Source organism: Nycticebus coucang, chromosome 3, assembly GCF_027406575.1.
Source record: "Nycticebus coucang isolate mNycCou1 chromosome 3, mNycCou1.pri, whole genome shotgun sequence".
Lineage (NCBI taxonomy): Eukaryota > Metazoa > Chordata > Mammalia > Primates > Lorisidae > Nycticebus > Nycticebus coucang.
The window spans coordinates 72,850,606-72,869,457 of NC_069782.1; the positions used below are offsets into that span (position 1 = coordinate 72,850,606).

General features: G+C 51.2%; 1 protein-coding gene across 5 annotated transcripts in view; it reads left to right on the forward strand.

The window, feature by feature from the left end:
* Positions 1-18,852, forward strand: part of NCAN (neurocan) — a 46,793-nt gene that overhangs the window by 5,337 nt on the left and 22,604 nt on the right. The window contains exons 1-9 of one of the 5 annotated variants that reach the window (XM_053586586.1): positions 1,943-2,036; positions 6,772-6,851; positions 10,387-10,788; positions 14,231-14,405; positions 14,498-14,625; positions 15,113-15,406; positions 16,295-16,615; positions 16,763-16,882; positions 17,094-18,509. In XM_053586586.1, the coding sequence (XP_053442561.1) occupies positions 6,779-6,851; positions 10,387-10,788; positions 14,231-14,405; positions 14,498-14,625; positions 15,113-15,406; positions 16,295-16,615; positions 16,763-16,882; positions 17,094-18,509 (2,929 nt within the window). In that variant the 5' untranslated portion in view covers positions 1,943-2,036; positions 6,772-6,778. Of the gene's footprint in view, positions 1-78; positions 195-1,942; positions 2,037-6,771; positions 6,852-10,386; positions 10,789-14,230; positions 14,406-14,497; positions 14,626-15,112; positions 15,407-16,294; positions 16,883-17,093; positions 18,510-18,852 lie in introns of those variants that run through there. The other 4 variants (XM_053586584.1, XM_053586582.1, XM_053586583.1 and 1 more) reach the window with 4 other exon arrangements.

The following is an 18,852-nucleotide window of genomic DNA, read 5'->3' on the forward strand; positions in this document are numbered from 1 at the left end:
CCTAGGATTACAGGCATGAGCCACTGTACCTGGCCAATTATCCCCATTTTAGATGGGGATACCAAGGCACAGTTAAGCACATGGCTTTCCCAGAGTCACACACTCTTTGGTCTCTGGTGACACAGCTGTTACCCGAAGTCACATCAGCTGAGATCCCTGACCTACAACTCCCTTCTGTGACATGGAGTTAAACAGTAAGTGCAGCTGCCCTTTGTGTCACCTTAGACCCTAGGGCTGCCCCTTCCTCCCTTGGGTTCTTCCTTCATCCTTCACTCATTCCCACTTGCTCTTTATTTTTTATTTTTTATTTTTATTTTTTTTTTGTAGAGACAGAGTCTCACTTTATGGCCCTCGGTAGAGTGCCGCGGCATCACACAGCTCACAGCAACCTCCAACTCCTGGGCTTAAGCAATTCTCTTGCCTCAGCCTCCCAAGTAGCTGGGACTACAGGCGCCCGCCACAACGCCCGGCTATTTTTTGGTTGCAGTTTGGCCGGGGCCAGGTTTGAACCCGCCACCCTCGGTATATGGGGCTGGCGCCTTACCGACTGAGCCACAGGCGCCGCCCAATATTTTTTATTTTTTTGCAGTTTTGGCCGGGGCTGGGTTTGAACCCGCCACCTCCAGCATATGGGGCCAGCGCCCCACTCCTTTGAGCCACCCCCCACTTCTCTTTATAATCTTGTGGAAACTATCTTGTTTTCTGTCTCTCTCCTCACTAGACTGACACCCAACCCAGAGATACTCAAACACATACACACAGACGTAAGACTCCAGTGGTAGTGGGGGGAAGCCCATTCTCATCTATGAGATACCGAGACTACAGGAAGGTAGACAGGGGATGGGACTGACTTCTCTAGGATTTTTCCTCACCTCATTTCTGGTTTTTTTATTGTGATAAAATACACATAACACAAAATAAAGTGTATGATTTCGTAGCATTAAGTACATTCACATTATTGTGCAACATCACCTCTATTTAGTTCCAGAACATTTTCATCTTTCCCAAAGGAGACCTGGTCTCCCTTAGTAGTCACTCCCCATTCCCCCTACCCCAGCCTCTGAGAGCCACTAATCTGCTTTCTGTCTCTATGGATTTGGGACATTTTGTATGAATGGAATCACATACTATGTGGCCTTTTGTGTCTGGCTTCTTTCATCCTGTTTTCAAGGTTCATCCACATTGTAGCAGGTGTCAGAATTTAGTCCTTTTTATGGCTGGATAATATTCCATTGTGTGGATGTAGGCTTTTGAAAACTGGGGTATCTTGGCGATGACACACCTATGCCCTGTCCAAAGCAAAAATATTCCTGTATCAGTAACAGCACCAGGTCTTTAACCACAGCCACAAATGCTGATTGGACAAAAGTGAATTAATAAAAAATGATATTATCTGGCTGGAGCTATTGGAAACATCTCTGGAATGTGGCACACCTGGGCTTCCACCCTACTGCCTAGCACCAGCTGTGTGACCAAGGAGTCTTCCCAGCCTCTCTGGGCTTCAGTTTCCTCTTTATGAATGGGATAAAACAGTAACTGCAGCCAAAACTGCCTTGAGAGCGAGCCCCCAGAGATCCGGGGTTTGACTTCCTGCTCTGCCCTTCCCTTTGTTGCGACTTTGCCCTTCCCCAAGTCGCCCTTCCCCAAGCGACTTTGCCTCCCTTGGGCCTCAGTTTCCCCACCTGTATAATGGGTCAGACTTCATCATGGGGCGGTCTGGGTACACGTAACGCGGTTCCTGGGGCAAAGAGAATGTGGGGTAGGGGATAAGTCAGGCACAGCCCCCACCCCCGGAAAGAGTGAGTGACGGAAAAGTGGGGGAAGATTTTAGACAGAAGGAGCCCCCTTCCCCAAAGCAGCCGGAGGCCGCTGGCTGCCGGGGGCGCATGCGCAGAGCAGCCCCGCGGCCCCTTTATAAGCGCTGAGGCGGTGCTGGGGCGAGCGGAGCGCAGGGGCTGGACCCAGCGCCTAGCAAGCTGATCCGAGCGTTCTTTGTGCCGGCAACCGCCCCGGGATGCGTCCGAGCTAGGAGCCAGGTGGGGTGTCCGTCGTGGGGAGGGGAAGGCATTGGAGGAGAAGACCTCGGGATTGGAGACAGAGCCTGGGATTGGGGAAGGGGTCTGAGATCAGGGAGAAGCCCCCAGAATGAGGAGAGGGTAAGGGGGGAGGGGAGCATCAGGATGGGGAGGAAGGGCTAACTGGGAGGGCGCTTGAGGATGTCAGGGGACAGGCATTTGGGGGTAAGGTTGTCCAAGGAATGTAGAGACAACCCCAAGGTGGGGAGGGGGCCTGGTTGGGGGTGGGTCTCAGACCTGGGGAGGGGATGATGGGAACCATGGCTAGGGAAGGAGCACCTGAGTTTGGAGAGAAGAGAAAAACACTCAGATGCTGAATTGTGAATTCCAGAACAGGGCATCCCCGTGTCTGAATTGAGACACCCCAGGATTTTAAGTGGGGATTCCCAATTTGCAGGTGAATGGAGGATTCCCCAGCTGGACTGCAGTGGGGAGGGGGCCGCAGCCTGAGCTCAGTGGAAGAGGGTCTGTGCTAAAAGTGAATGGCCATGGGGAAAGGATGCCCTGTTGTCTCCCTGTCCTTTCAGGCCAGGTCCTGTCACCAAATTCTGACTCAGGGAGAAGGCTCTGTGGGGCCCCATCCCAAGATGGTCCTCCGTTGTTCCTTTGGACCTGGGTTTGAGGTGCTGTCCCTTTTCCCAGGAGCACACTGTGTATTCCATGTGAATGCTGAGTGGGGGCCCCCAGTTATGGATCCCACCATCCAAAAGGGACGCTAGCACAAAAAGGGGGCTTCCCATCACACCTCTATATCTTGCACATCCACACAGCATGACATAGACCCTTGTCTCTTCAGTTCCTATAGGTGCATTTGGATGCCCTGGCTTGGTTTGGGGACACAGGCGCTGGGAAGTAGGGGACAGGAACCCCAGGCCCATTGTGGGTAGGAGCGCTCAGGGCTTTGTTCCTCTCAAGCAGCATCAGTGGGAACAGCCAGAGTGAGGAAAGGGTTGGCACTGGGCCCTGGCAGGGGGATTGTGGGGGCAGAGCAGAGAGGGAGGAGTGGGTGCACTCTGGGACCCCAGAAACCAGCAGTGTCAATTGCTTATGGACATTCCCAAATGAAAGTTCCACCCCCCAAAGAGGAGGGAGGCTTTGTGTATGTGTTTGCCCTAGGCAGGCAGGGGAGGGAGAGTGTGCCCAGGGGGTCCGGGATCCCCTGTGAGTCTGACATGACTGCAGTTGTGTCTTTGTCAGACAACTTATGCCAGGGGCCACATCACCATGTGGCAAAATGATGAGCACCCATCAGTCACTGAGGCCACATTTATCCATCCCGGTTTGTGCCAGGGCTGGCATCACGAGTGAGCATGAATAGAAGTGAAGGGCTATGTCTAATGGTGATCAGTTCATGGAGGGGTTTGTGTGGGGATGCCTGGAGGCTGTGGGTGTGTATCTTTGTGCAGAAGACATGCTGCCTGTCTTGTGAGTGCCCATATTGCCTCTCTTTGTTAATGTCACTGTGAATCTGTGTGTCTCCCAGGGTCTTGTGTCTGGGGTGTGTGGCTATGTGTGTGTCCTGTGTGTGCATATGTGTGGCAAGAGTCCTTTCCATGTGAGTGGCGATATGAGCCCTGGGAGTGGGAATGTGGGATGTGGTTTGTGTGAGAGGAGTTAGAGAGCTTATGGGGTGAGGTTGGGCAGGGGTTGAAGTCCCCAAGGTGCAGCCTAGAATAATTTACTGAGCCCGGCTTCCTTTCTCCTCTAAAGAGTTCTACATTCACACCTGTGCACACTAATACACTCTCTCAGGCCAGAAGTACATCTATGTGCACACAGCCGCTCCTGAGGGACAAACCCACACATCCAGAAATCACACTGGGTTCTGTGTACTCCACCCAGTGCATGAGTTCCTTCAGGCTGCACAGACCACAGGGCACAACAGCATGCATGTCCTTAGCTGGACACAGAACTCCTGATGTATACCCAGTCACAAACACACAAAAAAAGTCTCCTGACAAACTCACGCTCACTCAGTGTCCACCCAGACTGAAAGTGGGAGTGAAGGGAGAGAGACACACACACAGATTCTCACTCACATTAATCTGGGCTGCCCTCCCCCAGCAACCCAAAGGCCTCTATTTGCATATGTATAAGGATCCTACATTATTCATGAGGGGATGGGCCCTAGATAGCTGTGTAAATGCTCACCCTCTGGTAGCCACAGGGAGGAAGTATTTTAAGACAAGGATGTAGGTGTGTGAGCGTGCAAGTGGAAGGCAGTGGGAAGGTGTGTGTGTGTGTGTGTGTGTATTTCACCTGGAACCGTGTCTCTCACCATGTCGAACCACCTCACTCAGTTGGTATATTTTTAGTGTGTACAGGAGACTTTGAGCTGTTTTTATTTTTATTTTTTTTTGAGACAGAGTCTCACTTTATCGCCCTTGGTAGAGTGCTGTGGCATCACAGCTCACAGCAACCTCCAGCTCTTGGGCTTAGACAATTCTCTTGCCTTAGCCTCCCAATTAGCTGGGACTACAGGCACCCCCCACAACATCCGGCTATTTTTGTAGTTGGCCAGGGCTGGGTTTGAACCCGCCACCCTTGGTATATGGGGCTGGCGCCCTAATCACTGAGCCACAGGCGTCACCAGAGCTGTGTTTAAATTTAACATTTCTAGGACTTTGCAAGTTTTAGGTCATTTCATTCTTACAGTAATCCTATGAGTTATTTGCAGGATCATTACCATCTTATAGGTGGGGAAACTAAACTAAGGTACAGAGAGATTAAAGCAGCTAGTTCAGGAGCAGAGGCAGGGCTGTCTGGATGTAGTCTGCGCTCTTAACTATATGGGATATGAGAGAGAGAGAATATGAATATGAATTCTTTGACCAGTCCCCTCCTAAGGCCCTGGTGTGGTCAAGTGCAACCCAGAGTCCTGACCTACCCTCTAATACCTGCCCAGGGCTGGAAGAGCCATCAGGGGACCCCACCCTAGCACAGAGTTCCAAAGGGAAGAAATGAGGATACACTAGATATAGTCAAATGTTGCTGAGGTTTACAGGTTGGTGCATGGGGGCACCAGTCCAAGAACTGGCCTGGACCTTGGCCCTGCTGTGCAGCCTGAAGCAAACCACTGGCCCTTTCTGGGCCCCAGAGATACTGTGTTTGCAGATTTGATGGGCAGTGTTGTGGTGTTGAAACTTCACTGTTCAGCACCATGGACAGGTCCCTCGCTGTGCCTCCTAGCAGGAGTTTTTTGTTTTACTTTGTTTTGTTTTGTTTTGTTTTTGAGACAGAGTCTCACTTTGTCGCCTTCAGTAGAGTGCAGTGGCATCAGAGCTCACAGCAACCTCAAACTCTTGGGCTTAAGGAATTCTCTTGCCTCAGCCTCCCGAGTAGCTGGGACTACACGTGCCCACCACAATGCCTAGTTGTTTTTTTTTTTTAAGAGACAAGGTCTCACTCTGGCTCAGGCTCGTCTTGAACTCCTGAACTCAGGCAATCCACCCTCCTCAGCCTCCCAGCGTGCTAGGATTGCAGGCATGAGCCACCATGTCCAGCCTGGAGACTCTTTAGAACTGGAAAGAAGAGAGGGGGGTCAGCTCTAGCCATTCCAGACTCCAACCAATCCCCCTTCCTGACAGTTATTTCTTTATGGGAGCAGAGTGCAAAGGCTGGATTTGCAGATGATGTTCTAATTCCCCATATGTGTCCACTTCCTGAGGTCTGGTGAGTGCTATCCGGAAGGGTAGGAGGCTTTAGGGAGGGGCCCCTCTCTGGAGGATTTCTGGATTCTGGAAGAATGTGAAATCTGGGAAGACAATGCTGTATCCCGCATCTGGAATGGGCTTTGCTCACAAGAAGCACTCAGCAATTGTCCACTTTATGCCCATGGGTCACAACCTTTATGGAGAACTGGACTCACAATTGCAATTTCTCCGTGTGCCTGGGAAAAATCTTCATCAAGCCATATGAAGTCAGAAGGAGGATGGGGTGGGCAAGGGTGAGGCCCCTTCCTCCAGCTGGGAGTTGGCAGTACCTCAGAAATCCCAGAAACCAAGAATAGAATCTTGGTAACAACCAAATCCTGGAATTAAAGCTGAGAATCGTGTCAGTCAGCTGGGATACAGGATTGCCTTTCCAGACTTCACATTAAACCCAGATTAAAGGCTGGCTTGGAGGCCAGCCTGCTGCCTGGACTGGGGACCCTGGGAGAATTGCAACTGGCTGCTGCCCTCTAGGAACCCCTGCTCCGATGGGGGAGGCTGATTTGAAAAATTGGAATTTCAATTTTGGCTGTACTAAGGTCAATAATAATAATAGCAACAGCTAAAATATACTCTTTTATGCCAGGCAGTTCTAAGCATTTTATATGTATTGACTCTTTCATTCCTTTCAACTACTTGATGTTGCCCCTCTCTGACCCAGGAAGAAAGTGAGGCACAGAGAAGTTAAGATATGTGCCCAAGGTCACTCAGCAAGGAACAGGCAGAGGGTTGTTCTGCCAACCCTACCTCGGATTCATTCTAACACCCATGCTTCTGATCATGAGGCATCACTGCTTAGATCCTGAAGTTAGGTAGTTCTGGATTCAAATTTTTGTATGTTTCCTCTGTGACCTTGAATAATACACTGGCCTCTTCAAGACCTAGTTTCTTGATCTGTAGAGTGGGGGTATCTCGTCCTTCCAAGCTGAATGTCAGGGAGGGTTGTACCATGGCTTACTCCTCCCTGCCTCTCCATTTTGTTTCAGGTCCAGGATGGGGACCACGTTTGTCTGGGCCTTGGGCTTTTTGATGCTTCAGATGCTGATTTTTGTGGCTGGGGAACAGGGTGAGTTGGCTTGTGGGGAAGGACAGATTAGAGTCTGAAAAGAGAACATGATGGGGCAGCTTTTGAATTCCAGAGCCCTCTCTTGCTGGTCCCCTGCCTTGGTCTAGAGAATAAAATGAGAATAGATGAAAAGGTCTTTGAACAGTCAAAAAAGAACAAGATACCTGCGAGGTTATTTTTAGTCACTGTCAGCAGAAGCTGGAGGTTCCCGCCTCTCAGTGTTTTGCTGAGGTGAGCCAAAGAGGGGTGGGGAGAGAGAGAGAGAGAGCAAAAACAGAGAGGGGGAAGGGAGAGAGCATGGTGAGAGAGAAATAAGAATAATATGGAGATTGATTATTGATGTCTGACAAGAAAAGGGCAATGGAAATAAAGGTCTGTATTCTTCTCCTGGCATCTCTCCAATTGTGGTCAAGAGCCCAGGCTTTAGAAATCATTCAATGATTTGCTTAGTGGACTTAGGCAAGTACAATTTTCTCTTTGAGCCTCTGTTTTCTCAGCTCCCCCAAAAGAGAATGAGACACTGCAGGTCTGCAGTGCTTATAAAAATCAAGTGAGGTTGGCTCGACGCCTGTGGCTCAAGCGGCTAAGGCACCAGCCACACACACCTGAGCTGGTGGGTTCGAATCCAGCCTGGGCCCGCCAAACAACAATGACGGCTGCAAAAAAAAAAAAAAAAAAAAAGAGGGCGGCGCCTGTGGCTCATTGGAGTAGGGTGCCGGCCCCATATGCCAGAGGTGGCGGGTTCAAACCCAGCCCCGGCCAAAAAAAAAAAAAAAAAAAAACAATGACAGCTGCAACCAAAAAATAGCTGGGCATTGTGGTGGGTGCCTATAGTCCCAGCTACTTGGGAGGCTGAGGCAGGAGAATTGCTTGAGCCCAGGCGCTGGAGGTTGCTGTGAGCTGTGATGCCACAAAACTCTACCCAGGGTGACAGCTTGAGGCTCTGTCTCAAAAAAAAAAAAAAATCAAGTGAGGCCAGGCATGATGGCTCACACCCATAATTCTAGCATTTTGGAAGGCCAAAGGAGGAAGATCAGTTGATATCAGGAGTTCAAGGCCAGCTTGGCAACACAGCAAAATCCCATATCTATGAAGTATTTTATTTTATTATTTTTGAGACAGAGTCTCAAGTTGCCCTGCAGAGAATGCCATGACAGCATAGCTCACAACACCCTCAAATTCTTAGGCCCAAGAGATCCTCTTGTCTTAGCCTCCCAAGTAGCTGGGACTACAGGTGTCTGCCACGATGCCTGGCTAGTTTTCTATTTTTTTTTTTTTTTGTAGAGACAGAGTCTCACTCTATGGCCCTCGGTAAAGTGCCATGGCATCACAGCTCACAGCAACCTCCAACTCCTGGGCTTAAGCGACTCTCTTGCCTCAGCCTCCCAAGTAGCTGGGACCACAGGTGCCCGCCACAACGCCTGGCTATTTTTTAGTTGCAGTTCAGCCGGGGCCGGGTTTGAACCCACCACCCTCGGTATATGGGCCGGCGCCTTACCGATTGAGCCACAGGCGCTGCCCTAGTTTTCTATTTTTAGTAGAGAAGGGGTCTCGCTCTTTCTCAGACTGGTCTCAAACTCCAGAGCTCAGACAATCCTCCTGCCTTGGCCTCCTAGACTGCTAGGATTATAGGCATGAGACACCAGGCCCAGCCCTTTTATTTTTTGTGACAGAGTCTCACTCTGCTGCCCTGGAAGAGTGGTATGGTGTCAAAATGGCTCACAGCAACCTCAGACTTCTGAGCTCAAGTGATCCTCTTGCCTCAGCCTCCAGAGTAGCTGAAACTATAGATACCTGCCACAATGTCTGGCTAGTTTTTCTATTATTATTATTACTTTTTTTTTGAGACAGTGTCAAGCTGTCACCCTGGGTAGAGTGCCATGGCATCATAGCCCACAGCATCCTCTAACTTGAGCTCAAGTTATCATCCTGCCTCAGTTTTTCTATTTTTAGTAGAGATGGGGTTTCTCTTTGGCTCAGGCTGGTCTCAAACTCATGAGCTCGGCTCGGCATCTGTGGCTCAAGCGGCTAGAGTGCCAGCCACATACACCTGAGCTGGTGGGTTTGAATCCAGCCCAGGCCTGCCAAACAACAATGATGGCTGCAACCAAAAAATAGCCAGGAGTTGTGGCAGGTGCCTACAGTCCCAGCTACTTGGGAGGCGGAGGCAGGAGAATTGCTTAAGCCCAGGAGTTGGAGGGTGCTGTGAGCTGTGATGCCACGGCACTCTACCCAAGGTGACAGCTTGAGGCTCCGTCTCAAAAAAAGAAAAACCTCCTGAGCTCAAGCAATCCACCCACCTTGGTCTCCCAGAGTGTTAGGATTATAGGCATGAACTACTGCACCCAGATTAGTTTTTCTATTTTTAGTAGAGATGGGGTCTCCCTCTTGCTCAGGCTGGTGTCTCAAACTCCTGAGCTCAAGCAATCCACCTGCCTCAGCCTCCCAGGGTGCTAGGATTACAGGTGTGAGCCATTGTGCCCAGCCATTGCAAAATATTTAAAAAATATCCAGACATGGGTGGTGCCCGTGGCTCAGTGAGTAGGGCACCAGCCCCATATACCAGAGGTGGCGGGTTCAAACCCGACCCCGGCCAAAAACTGACAAAAAAAAAAAAATATATATATATATATATATAAAATCTCCAGACACAATTGTGTGTGCCTGTAGTCTCAGGAGGCTGAGGCTCAGACCAAGAGTTTTAGGCTGTTTTATGCTGATCATGCCATTGCACTCCAGCCTGGGCAAAAGAGCAAGACCTGTCTCTCAAAAAACAAACAAAAAGAAAGTCAAGGGCAGCGCCTGTGGCTCAGTTGGTAAGGCGCCGGCCCCATATACTGAGGGTGGCGGGTTCAAACCCGGCCCTGGCTGAACTGCAACCAAAAAATAGCTGGGCGTTGTGGCGGGCACCTGTAATCCCAGCTACTCGGGAGGCTGAGGCAAGAGAATCGCTTAAGCCCAGGAGTTGGAGGTTGCTGTGAGCTGTGTGATGCCACGGCACTCTACCGAGGGCCATAAAGTGAGACTCTGTCTCTACAAAAAAAAAAAAAAAAAAAGAAAGTCAAGGGTGGTGCCTGTGGCTCAGTGAGTAGGGCGCCGGCCCCATATGCCGTGGGTGGCGGGTTCAAACCCAGCCCCGGCCAAACTGCAACAAAAAAATAGCCGGGCATTGTGGCGGGTGCCTGTGGTCCCAGCTGCTCGGGAGGCTGAGGCAAGAGAATCGCGTAAGCCCAAGAGTTAGAGGTTGCTGTGAGCCGTGTGACGCCATGGCACTCTACCCGAGGGCGGTACAGTGAGACTCTGTCTCTACAAAAAAAAAAAAGTCAAATGAGCTGATTGCTGTAAAATGCATGTTATAATGAAGATGCTTCATACATATTATTTTCCTTCTATTGGCCGCCTCTTGCTTAACTTTTGGAGAAACTGAGGCTCAGAGAAAGAAAGTGACTTTCCTGTGGCTGTGAGAGAAACAGCTGTCCCTGCTTGCTGGTCCTTATCACAGAGTCATACCCTCTCTCCATGTTCTTTAACCTAGGCACAGAGGATATCATTGATGATGCTGAAAAGGGGCTCCACATGCACAAGGTGGGATCTGGGTCAGTACGGGCTGCACTGGCAGAGCTGGTGGCCCTGCCCTGTCTCTTCACCCTGCAGCCACGGCAAGATGCAGCCCAAGATGCCCCTCGGATCAAGTGGACGAAGATTCGGACTGCGTCAGGCCAGCGACAAGACTTGCCCATCCTGGTGGCCAAGGACAATGTGGTTCGGGTGGCCAAGAGTTGGCAGGGACGAGTGTCACTGCCTGCCTACCCCCGGCGACGAGCCAATGCCACACTACTGCTGGGGCCACTGAGGGCCAGTGACTCCGGGCTCTACCGCTGCCAGGTGGTGAGGGGCATCGAAGATGAACAGGACCTGGTGCCCTTGGAGGTGACGGGTCAGTTGGGGCAAGGAAGGGAGGGGCTGAGCCTGGGAGAGGGAGGGGCTGAGCCTGGAGCCTACCCACTCAGTGTCACCTTAGAAACTACACCCGGAAGAGTGATTCCTTTTCATTTCTTTTGATAAAGTCATGAAGAAGGTCTTCACAGATACTATCCCATCTTTTAGTACCTATTTATTTATTTATTTATTTTTGAGACAGAGTTTCACTCTATTGCCCTGGGTAGAGTGCCGTGGCACACTCATTTTACATCATAGCTCAGAGTAACCTCAAACTACTGGGCTCAAGTGATCCTCTCGCCTCAGCCTCCCACATAGCTGGGACTACAGTCACCCACCACAATGCCTGGCTAATTCTTCTATTTTTAGTAGAGATGGGGTCTCCTTCTTCCTCAGACTGGTCTCAAACTCCTGAGCTCAGGTAATCCACCCACTCTGGCTTCCCCTAGTGCTAGGATTACAAGCATGAACCATCACACCTGGCCAATTCTTCTTCTTCTTTTTTTATTGAGACAGAGTCTTACTTTGTCACCCTTGGTAGAGTGCTGTAGTGTCATAGTTCACAGCAACCTCAGACTCTTGGGCTCAAGCGATTCTCTTGTGTCAGCCTCCCTAGTAGCTGGGACTACAGGTGCCTGCCACAACGCCTGGCTATTGTTTTTTGTTTAGCAGGCCTGGGCCGGGTTTGAACCCACCAGCCCTGGAGCATGTGGCCAGCGCCCTAACCATTGAGTTACAGGCACAGAGCCTACTTTTCTTTTTTAATCAAAAGGAAGCAGCCTCCAGCTCAATTTCCTATGGAACACAGGAGTGGTAAGTAATATCTAGACAGGATTTTGCAATTTTGCTTTAAAAGTCAATTTTACAGTTACCTAATTTACCTAATTTTACGTAAGACAAAGGACATTGGCTTTCTATGTAAAACAGGAATACTCAGCCAGGTATGGCGGCTTATAACAAAGTCCTAGCACCTTGGGAGGCTGAAGCAGGAGTATCACTTGAGGTCAGGAGTTTGGAGACCAGCCTGAGCAATAATAAAACCCAGTGTCTACAAAAACAAAAACAAAAAACTCAGAAAAATTAGCCATCCCAGCTGGGCGCAGTGGCTCATATCTGTAATGCCAGCACTCTAGGAGGATGAAGTGACTGCTTGAGCTCAAGAGTTCAAGACCACCCTGAGCAAGGATGAGCCTCTGTCTCTACTAAAAATAGAAAAATTAGCCAGGCGAGATGGCACTTGCCTGTAGTCCCAGCTACTTGGGAGGGTGAGACAGAAGGATTGCCTGTATCCAGGAGTTTGAGGTTACTGTGAGCTAGGCTGATGCCACAGCACCATATCCCAGAGACTCTGTCTCCAAAAAAAAAAAAAAATGTATGTCGATTAGAAATATGTATTACGGGCGGCACCTGTGGCTCAGTCGGTAAGGCGCCGGCCCCATATACCGAGGGTGGCGGGTTCAAACCCGGCCCCGGCCAAACTGCAACCAAAAAATAGCCGGGCGTTGTGGCGGGCGCCTGTAGTCCCAGCTACTCGGGAGGCTGAGGCAAGAGAATCGCTTAAGCCCAGGAGTTGGAGGTTGCTGTGAGCTGTGTGAGGCCACGGCACTCTACCAAGGGCCATAAAGTGAGACTCTGTCTCTACAAAAAAAAAGAAAAAAAAAAAAAAAAAGAAATATGTATTACAGGAGCAAGGGCCATGGGCCGTGGCATTTGCCACTTACAGAATGACACCCTGTAATGTCTCTTCATAATCCATGCACTTTGGGAAGCTGAGGCATGAGGCCAGGAGTTTGAGACCAGCCTCGGCAATGTAGTGGAAAAATAAATTAGCCAGGCATGGTAGTTTATGCCTGTAGTCTCAATTATTCAAGAGGCTGAGGTGGGAGGATTTCTTGAGCCCGGGAGTCTTCAGCCCCACTGTACTCCACTCTGGGTGATAGGGTGAGACCCCATCTCTAAAAAAGCAAACAAACAAGGGGCGGTGACTGTGGCTCAAAGGAGTAGGGTGCTGGCCCCATATGCCAGAGGTGGCGGGTTCAAATCCAGCCCCGGTCAGAAACTGCAAAAAAAAAAATAGCAAACAAACAAAAAAACCTCCAAACCCCCAAACCATAAACTATATAAAAATATATGTATATATAAATACCCATTTCTCCAATTCCTTTATTAAATTCTTCCTGTTGAAATACCCAGTGCAGTTTCTGTTTTCCTAACCTATCAAGATGGACAAAGAAAAAAAATGTTAAAGCAGTGTACAACTGGGTCTGGCACACAGGAGATGCTCAATAGATTTTTAATGTGTGACTCAGTGAATGGATTGTGGTATAGAAAATATGCTGTAGACTGTGAAATCTAGTCCCATAATTTATGTGGACCTTGGGCAAGTCCTTGGACTCCCTATCCTGGGGATTAATCCTCTCCCCTCCAAGCCATGAATTGGGAACATAAATAGGATAGTATTGCATTTTTATGGGGTCAACCAATCATTCCCTTTTGTTTTTTATTTATTTTTATTTATTTTTTTTATTTTTTTTATTTTTTTTTTATTTTTTTTTTTTTTAATTTGGCCGGGGCTGGGTTTGAACCCGCCACCTCCGGCATATGGGACCGGAGCCCTACCCGCTGAGCCACAGGCGCCGCCCTATTTTTTTTATTTTTTTATTTTTGCAGTTTTTGGCTGGGGCTGGGTCTGAACCCACCACCTCCAGTATATGGGGCTGGAGCCCTACTCCTTGAGCCACAGGCACCACCCCAATCATCCCCTTTTGAAGGGCTCACTTCTCAAAACCAGTAAAACTCAAAAAACACCTGATTAGTGGTGAAAAAGTGAATTCTACCTCTAGATTTGTTCTGTTTCATTCATTAAGCCACATACTTATTGAACACCAGATGCTGAGGACACAGCTTCCTCCAAGGGCTCTCTGATTTATTTTTGGTAGTGACATGGGTCTTGGTCTGTTGCCCAGGCTGGTCTCAAATTCCTGGCTTTAAGTAAACCTTTCACCTTGCCTCCCAAAGCTCTGGGATTACATGCATGAGCCACTGTGCCTAGACTTCTCAGTCTGATTAGATGGAGCAAAATGTTTAATTCTTTTATCTTGCTTAGCCATTTCTTTCATACCTAAATAAGAATTTGAGTCACAGTGACCCTGTTATTGGTGCTTCACATCCTGGCTTACATGTCAACTCCTCCAGGGAGCCTTCTAGTCCTTTATGGACATTGTTATCAGTTTTCTCATTTGTGAAATGGGGGCATGTGGATCTCACTCACCACCATTGCCCTAGCACTTTGCTGGGTGCTGGGTAAATGGATGTGGTACAAGGCAATGTATGACAGTGGGTCTATTAGCAGACTGGAGGAGTGTCATCTGTAAGAGAGGGGTCTGTTTTTGCATATTCCAGCAAAAGTCAACTCTCTCATCCTGGATGTTCCCCTATAGGGGTTGTGTTCCACTACCGGGCAGCCCGGGACCGCTATGTGCTGACCTTTGCTGAGGCCCAGGAGGCCTGCCGTCTCAGCTCAGCCACCATTGCAGCTCCTCGACACCTGCAGGCTGCCTTTGAGGACGGCTTTGACAACTGTGATGCTGGTTGGCTCTCTGACCGCACCGTTAGGTGAGGGGTACACAGGGTGAGGAGATGGAGGAAAGAGGTTTCTTGGCTTCAGGAGCACACCTCTGAGAAGGACCCTCCCCTTGTGTTGTCAGGTATCCTATCACCCAGTCCCGTCCCGGTTGCTATGGCGACCGTAGCAGTCTTCCAGGGGTTCGGAGCTATGGGAGGCGAGACCCACAGGAACACTATGATGTGTATTGCTTTGCCAGGGAGCTGGGGGGTAAGTCTGAGGCTTGCAGGACCCTGCCCCCCCCACGCACCTCTCTCTGAGCCCCTGTTACTCTCCCCAACTCCCATCCCTCTGTAAGTCCTTATGCAATTCTCCTAAGTCTCCTCTCTAAACCTGCAGCCAAGAGCTGGACCCACCCTCTCTCTGAGCTTTCCGTCCCTCCCTGAGCGCCTGTCTCCTCCCTACCTCCCTCTCGCCAGCCCTGTCTCTTTCTCCTTTCTGATCCCCCAACTCACTGAGCCCCTCCCTCTCTCTGAACCCTGATTTACCTCATTGGTGAAAAGATTTGTTAGCTCTGCGTGAGAGATAACGACAATGCTCTGGCAGGATACTCAGCTGCTCTTGTCGCTGTCTCGTTTAACTATCACCCAAACTCCAGCCAGGTTGGGGCTATATGGACGGCTATGTGGACCCCCTTCTTGGTTTCTGAGGGAGGGTCCTCTGGGCCTCCCTGACCTTAACCATCCCCCTCCTGCAGGCGAGGTTTTCTACGTGGGCCCTGCCCGCCGCCTGACGCTGGCCGGCGCCCGTGCTCAGTGCCGCCGTCAGGGCGCTACTCTGGCCTCAGTGGGACAGCTGCACCTGGCCTGGCACGAGGGCCTGGACCAGTGCGACCCAGGCTGGCTGGCCGATGGCAGCGTGCGCTACCCAATCCAGACGCCGCGTCGGCGCTGCGGGGGCCCAGCGCCAGGTGTGCGCACAGTGTACCGCTTTGCCAACCGGACCGGCTTCCCTGCGCCCGCTGCGCGCTTCGATGCCTACTGCTTCCGAGGTGTGTGCTAGGCCGCGGCCTGGGAGGGGGAGTCGCCTGGTGGCCACTCCCCTAGGCCTGTCACTTTGGCAAAGGTCACGCCCCCCGGGAAGCATGCTGCGCGATAGGCCACGCCCCTGGTGAAGGCCGCGTCCCTGATGATATTTCCCTGGGAGCCCCGCCCTAGCGGAAGGATCCGGCACCAGAGAAGGCCAAGCTTTGGCTCAAGAGTCATATTTGCAGACTGGACTTTGTCTTCTGAAGTTTAGGAGAATTCTAACCTTGAAAGACACGCCTCTGGGTGGAGCATATACTATCTGGATCACGCCCATAGCCACACCACGTGGAAAAAGTAATGCCTGGATTGGCCACGTGCCTTGACAGGGGCCCACATCAAAAATTACGCTCTCCCTTATGCGGGGGAGGGGGGAGGCACAGCTTTGGAAGCTGCAAACCTCAACCCCAAGGAGCCAAATCCTCTGGGTAAAGCTGCCTTTGGCCCTGGGGGGAAAAAAGTAAAAACAAACCAGTGTTAAGCCCATAGGGCGCCTCCTATACCCAGGGGAGGATCCAAGGCCAAGGCTAACCTGACTTCATGAGAATTGGAAGCTGCCTGAACTTTGCCCATGAGCCATACTGTCTCTTGACTTCTCAGTGCGACCAGTTGACACTAACCCTGAGAGTGGGCTCAGTCAGTCGGGTCCCAGCCTGAACAGTGGAGGTGATAACTTTGCATCCTCCTCTCTCAGCCTGGAGATCTCAGAAACCACAGAGAGAGTCAGAGGGGTACAGAGAAACAGAGATGCATGGAAGATCTGTGCTGAAGCATGCTAGAATGTGCGTAGACTTCAAGCAGAACTCCCAAGCAGCCCCTGGGTCTAACACAACCTCATCTGCTTTCTCCCATAGCTCATCACCCCACACCACAACATGGAGACCCAGAGACTCCATCATCTGGGGATGAGGGGGATATTCTGTCGGCAGAGGGACCTCCTATTCATGAATTAGACCCCAACTTGGGGAAAGAAGAGGCAGTCACCCCTGACTTACAGGAGCCTCTGGTGTCCAGTGGAGAAGAAGAACCCCTGATATTGGCAGAGAACCAGGAAACTCAAGAGACCCCCCATTCTACCCATGGAGATCCCACACTGGCTTCATGGCCTACTGGGGAAGTGTGGCACAGCACAGTAGCTGCCAGCCCCAGGAGCATGGGAGCAGGCACTGCAACAGGTTCGCACATGGAGGTGGCCCCAATCCAGCTCACACCAAGGAGGAGGGGGCGCTTCAAAGGGTTGAATGGGCGCTACTTCCAGCAGCAGGAACCAGAGGGTGGGGGACAAAGGGGAACAGAGGCCAGCACCCAGCCCCCCACCACAGAGACTGCTGGGAATCATGTGGAACCTCCCACCATCTCTGGAGCCAAGGACACCTTGGAGAGTGGCAGGAACCAGAGGCCCTGGGCTGATCTGACCAATGAGGTGGATGTGCCTAGAGCTGGTAAGTTTGATCTGCAGGGGGCGTACCTGCCTGAGGATCTGGGGAGCAATGGAGATATGGCCACACTCAGGCCAGGGGTGGAAGCTCTGAATGCCTGCTGAATCCCTTGGCTTCAGAAGGTTCTTCTTTCTCAGGCCTAGAGCCGAGGAGATAGTAAAAAAAGGAGGCTGCTGAGAGATAATCACAAATACTGTTGTTGATGTTGTTGCAGGTTCTTCTGGTGGCAGGAACTCCCCAGAGCCCTGGCAGTGGCACCCAACTATCATCCCACCTAGCATCTCTGGCCTGGAGTTAGAGAAACCCAAGGGCCCCAGCATAAGGCCACCTGCCCAAGACCTGCCTTGGTCTCCCTCAGAGGCCACTGTCCCGGCTCCTAGCCTCTTGGAAGGACCCAGCCCTGCCCCCTGGGAGGCATCCCCTGTAGTCACTTCCCCCGATCTCCCTATCATGGCCATGCTGCATGCCCCCAAACAGTCACTCCTGCCACACTTAACACCTATCCCCACTGAGGCCAATGGGATCAAGGGGCATGGTGAGGTCATGGCCACTGCACTGCTCTCCCCTGTCACAGAGACCAAGGTGTATTCCCTACCCTCCTCCTTGGGCCCGACAGGACTAGGTGGAGAAGTCAGGAGCATGACACTCATCAGCCACAGAACAGGAAGTCCCATGGATACAAGAGTTGGAGCCAACTCTGATGCTCCCAGGGAAAACCTTGGAGAAATTGGAGTGACCAGACCTACTCCTCTCAACAAAGATGAGTACCCCGGATCCCGCCCCTGGGCCTCTGTGGACAGGACTATGGTGGTAGACTTTGCCTCCACTGAGACTGCCACAGAACCCACGGGCATCATGGGCATCTTAGGGCCTGAGTCTGGAGACTTCAACACAGCAGAAAGCCCTACTTATAGCTCTGGAGCCACTGCTGACGAGATGCAGAGCACCTGGCCCTCACCATACAGTGCAGGGCTGGGTGCCAGCCTTCCATCTGCACCCTTGGGGGATCCTGGAGTCGTCTTCATGCCTGGAGTTACCTTGAATTTGCAGCCTTGGGCTGCTACAGATGAAGGAGCCATGGTGGGTCCCACGGAGTCCACAGCCCTGGTAGACTCCAGTGATGCTGGTAGAATTTGGGAATCTGGATCCCATGTATTTGAAGAAGCCAAAAGCTCCACCTTGGCCTCTCAGATGGCTGTGGATACAAGTATGGTGATGTCCCTCACGTCCCTGGATCAGGGGGACAAGGTTGAGGTCCTGGCCATGTCCACACTGGCCTCCTCAAGCTCCCAACCCCTTCTGGAGCTTCAGCTAGAGGGCCAGATGGAAGCCCAGGGAACGCTGGGAGCTTCAGCCCTTCCACATCAGGGCAGCCCCCTTGGAAAGCTGGATTTTCCTCCTTGGACACCAACTGCAGCCAGCATGGATGAGGCTGTCTCAGTTTCCTCAGGAGAAACTACAGCACCATGGGACTTGACCAGCACCCTGCTGCCCATCTCCCTGGGCACAGAGGAGTTTGAGCTGGAGGTCCTTGCAGGGAGCCCAGGTGTGGAGGGTTTCTGGGAGGAGGCAGCAAGTGGAGAAGAGCCAGCCCTGCCAGGGACCCCTGCAAATGGGAGTGCCGAGGAGGGTAAGTTCAAAGTTGCAAGGCCTTATCCAGCTCACTGTGGTCAGGGTTTGGGGACCAGGAGCTGGAGGAGCCCCAGAGCAGGGAGGAGGGATTGTCCCTGGGGGTCTGGAAGGTATTTAGCAAGGGAATGATGCTAGAGGCACAAGCTCTTCAGGTGGAGTTCAATTTTGGAAAGGACATTCCCGGCAGAGGGACAGAGTGTGGGCAAAGGCCAGGAGGTAAATTTACACTTGATCCATTTTGAGCACAGCGTGTATGTACACCAGTGACCAAAATGTGGAAATGATAAGGAATTGAGTAGAATCTGATTTGGGGAATGAATGAGTTCAGCTAACAAACCGAA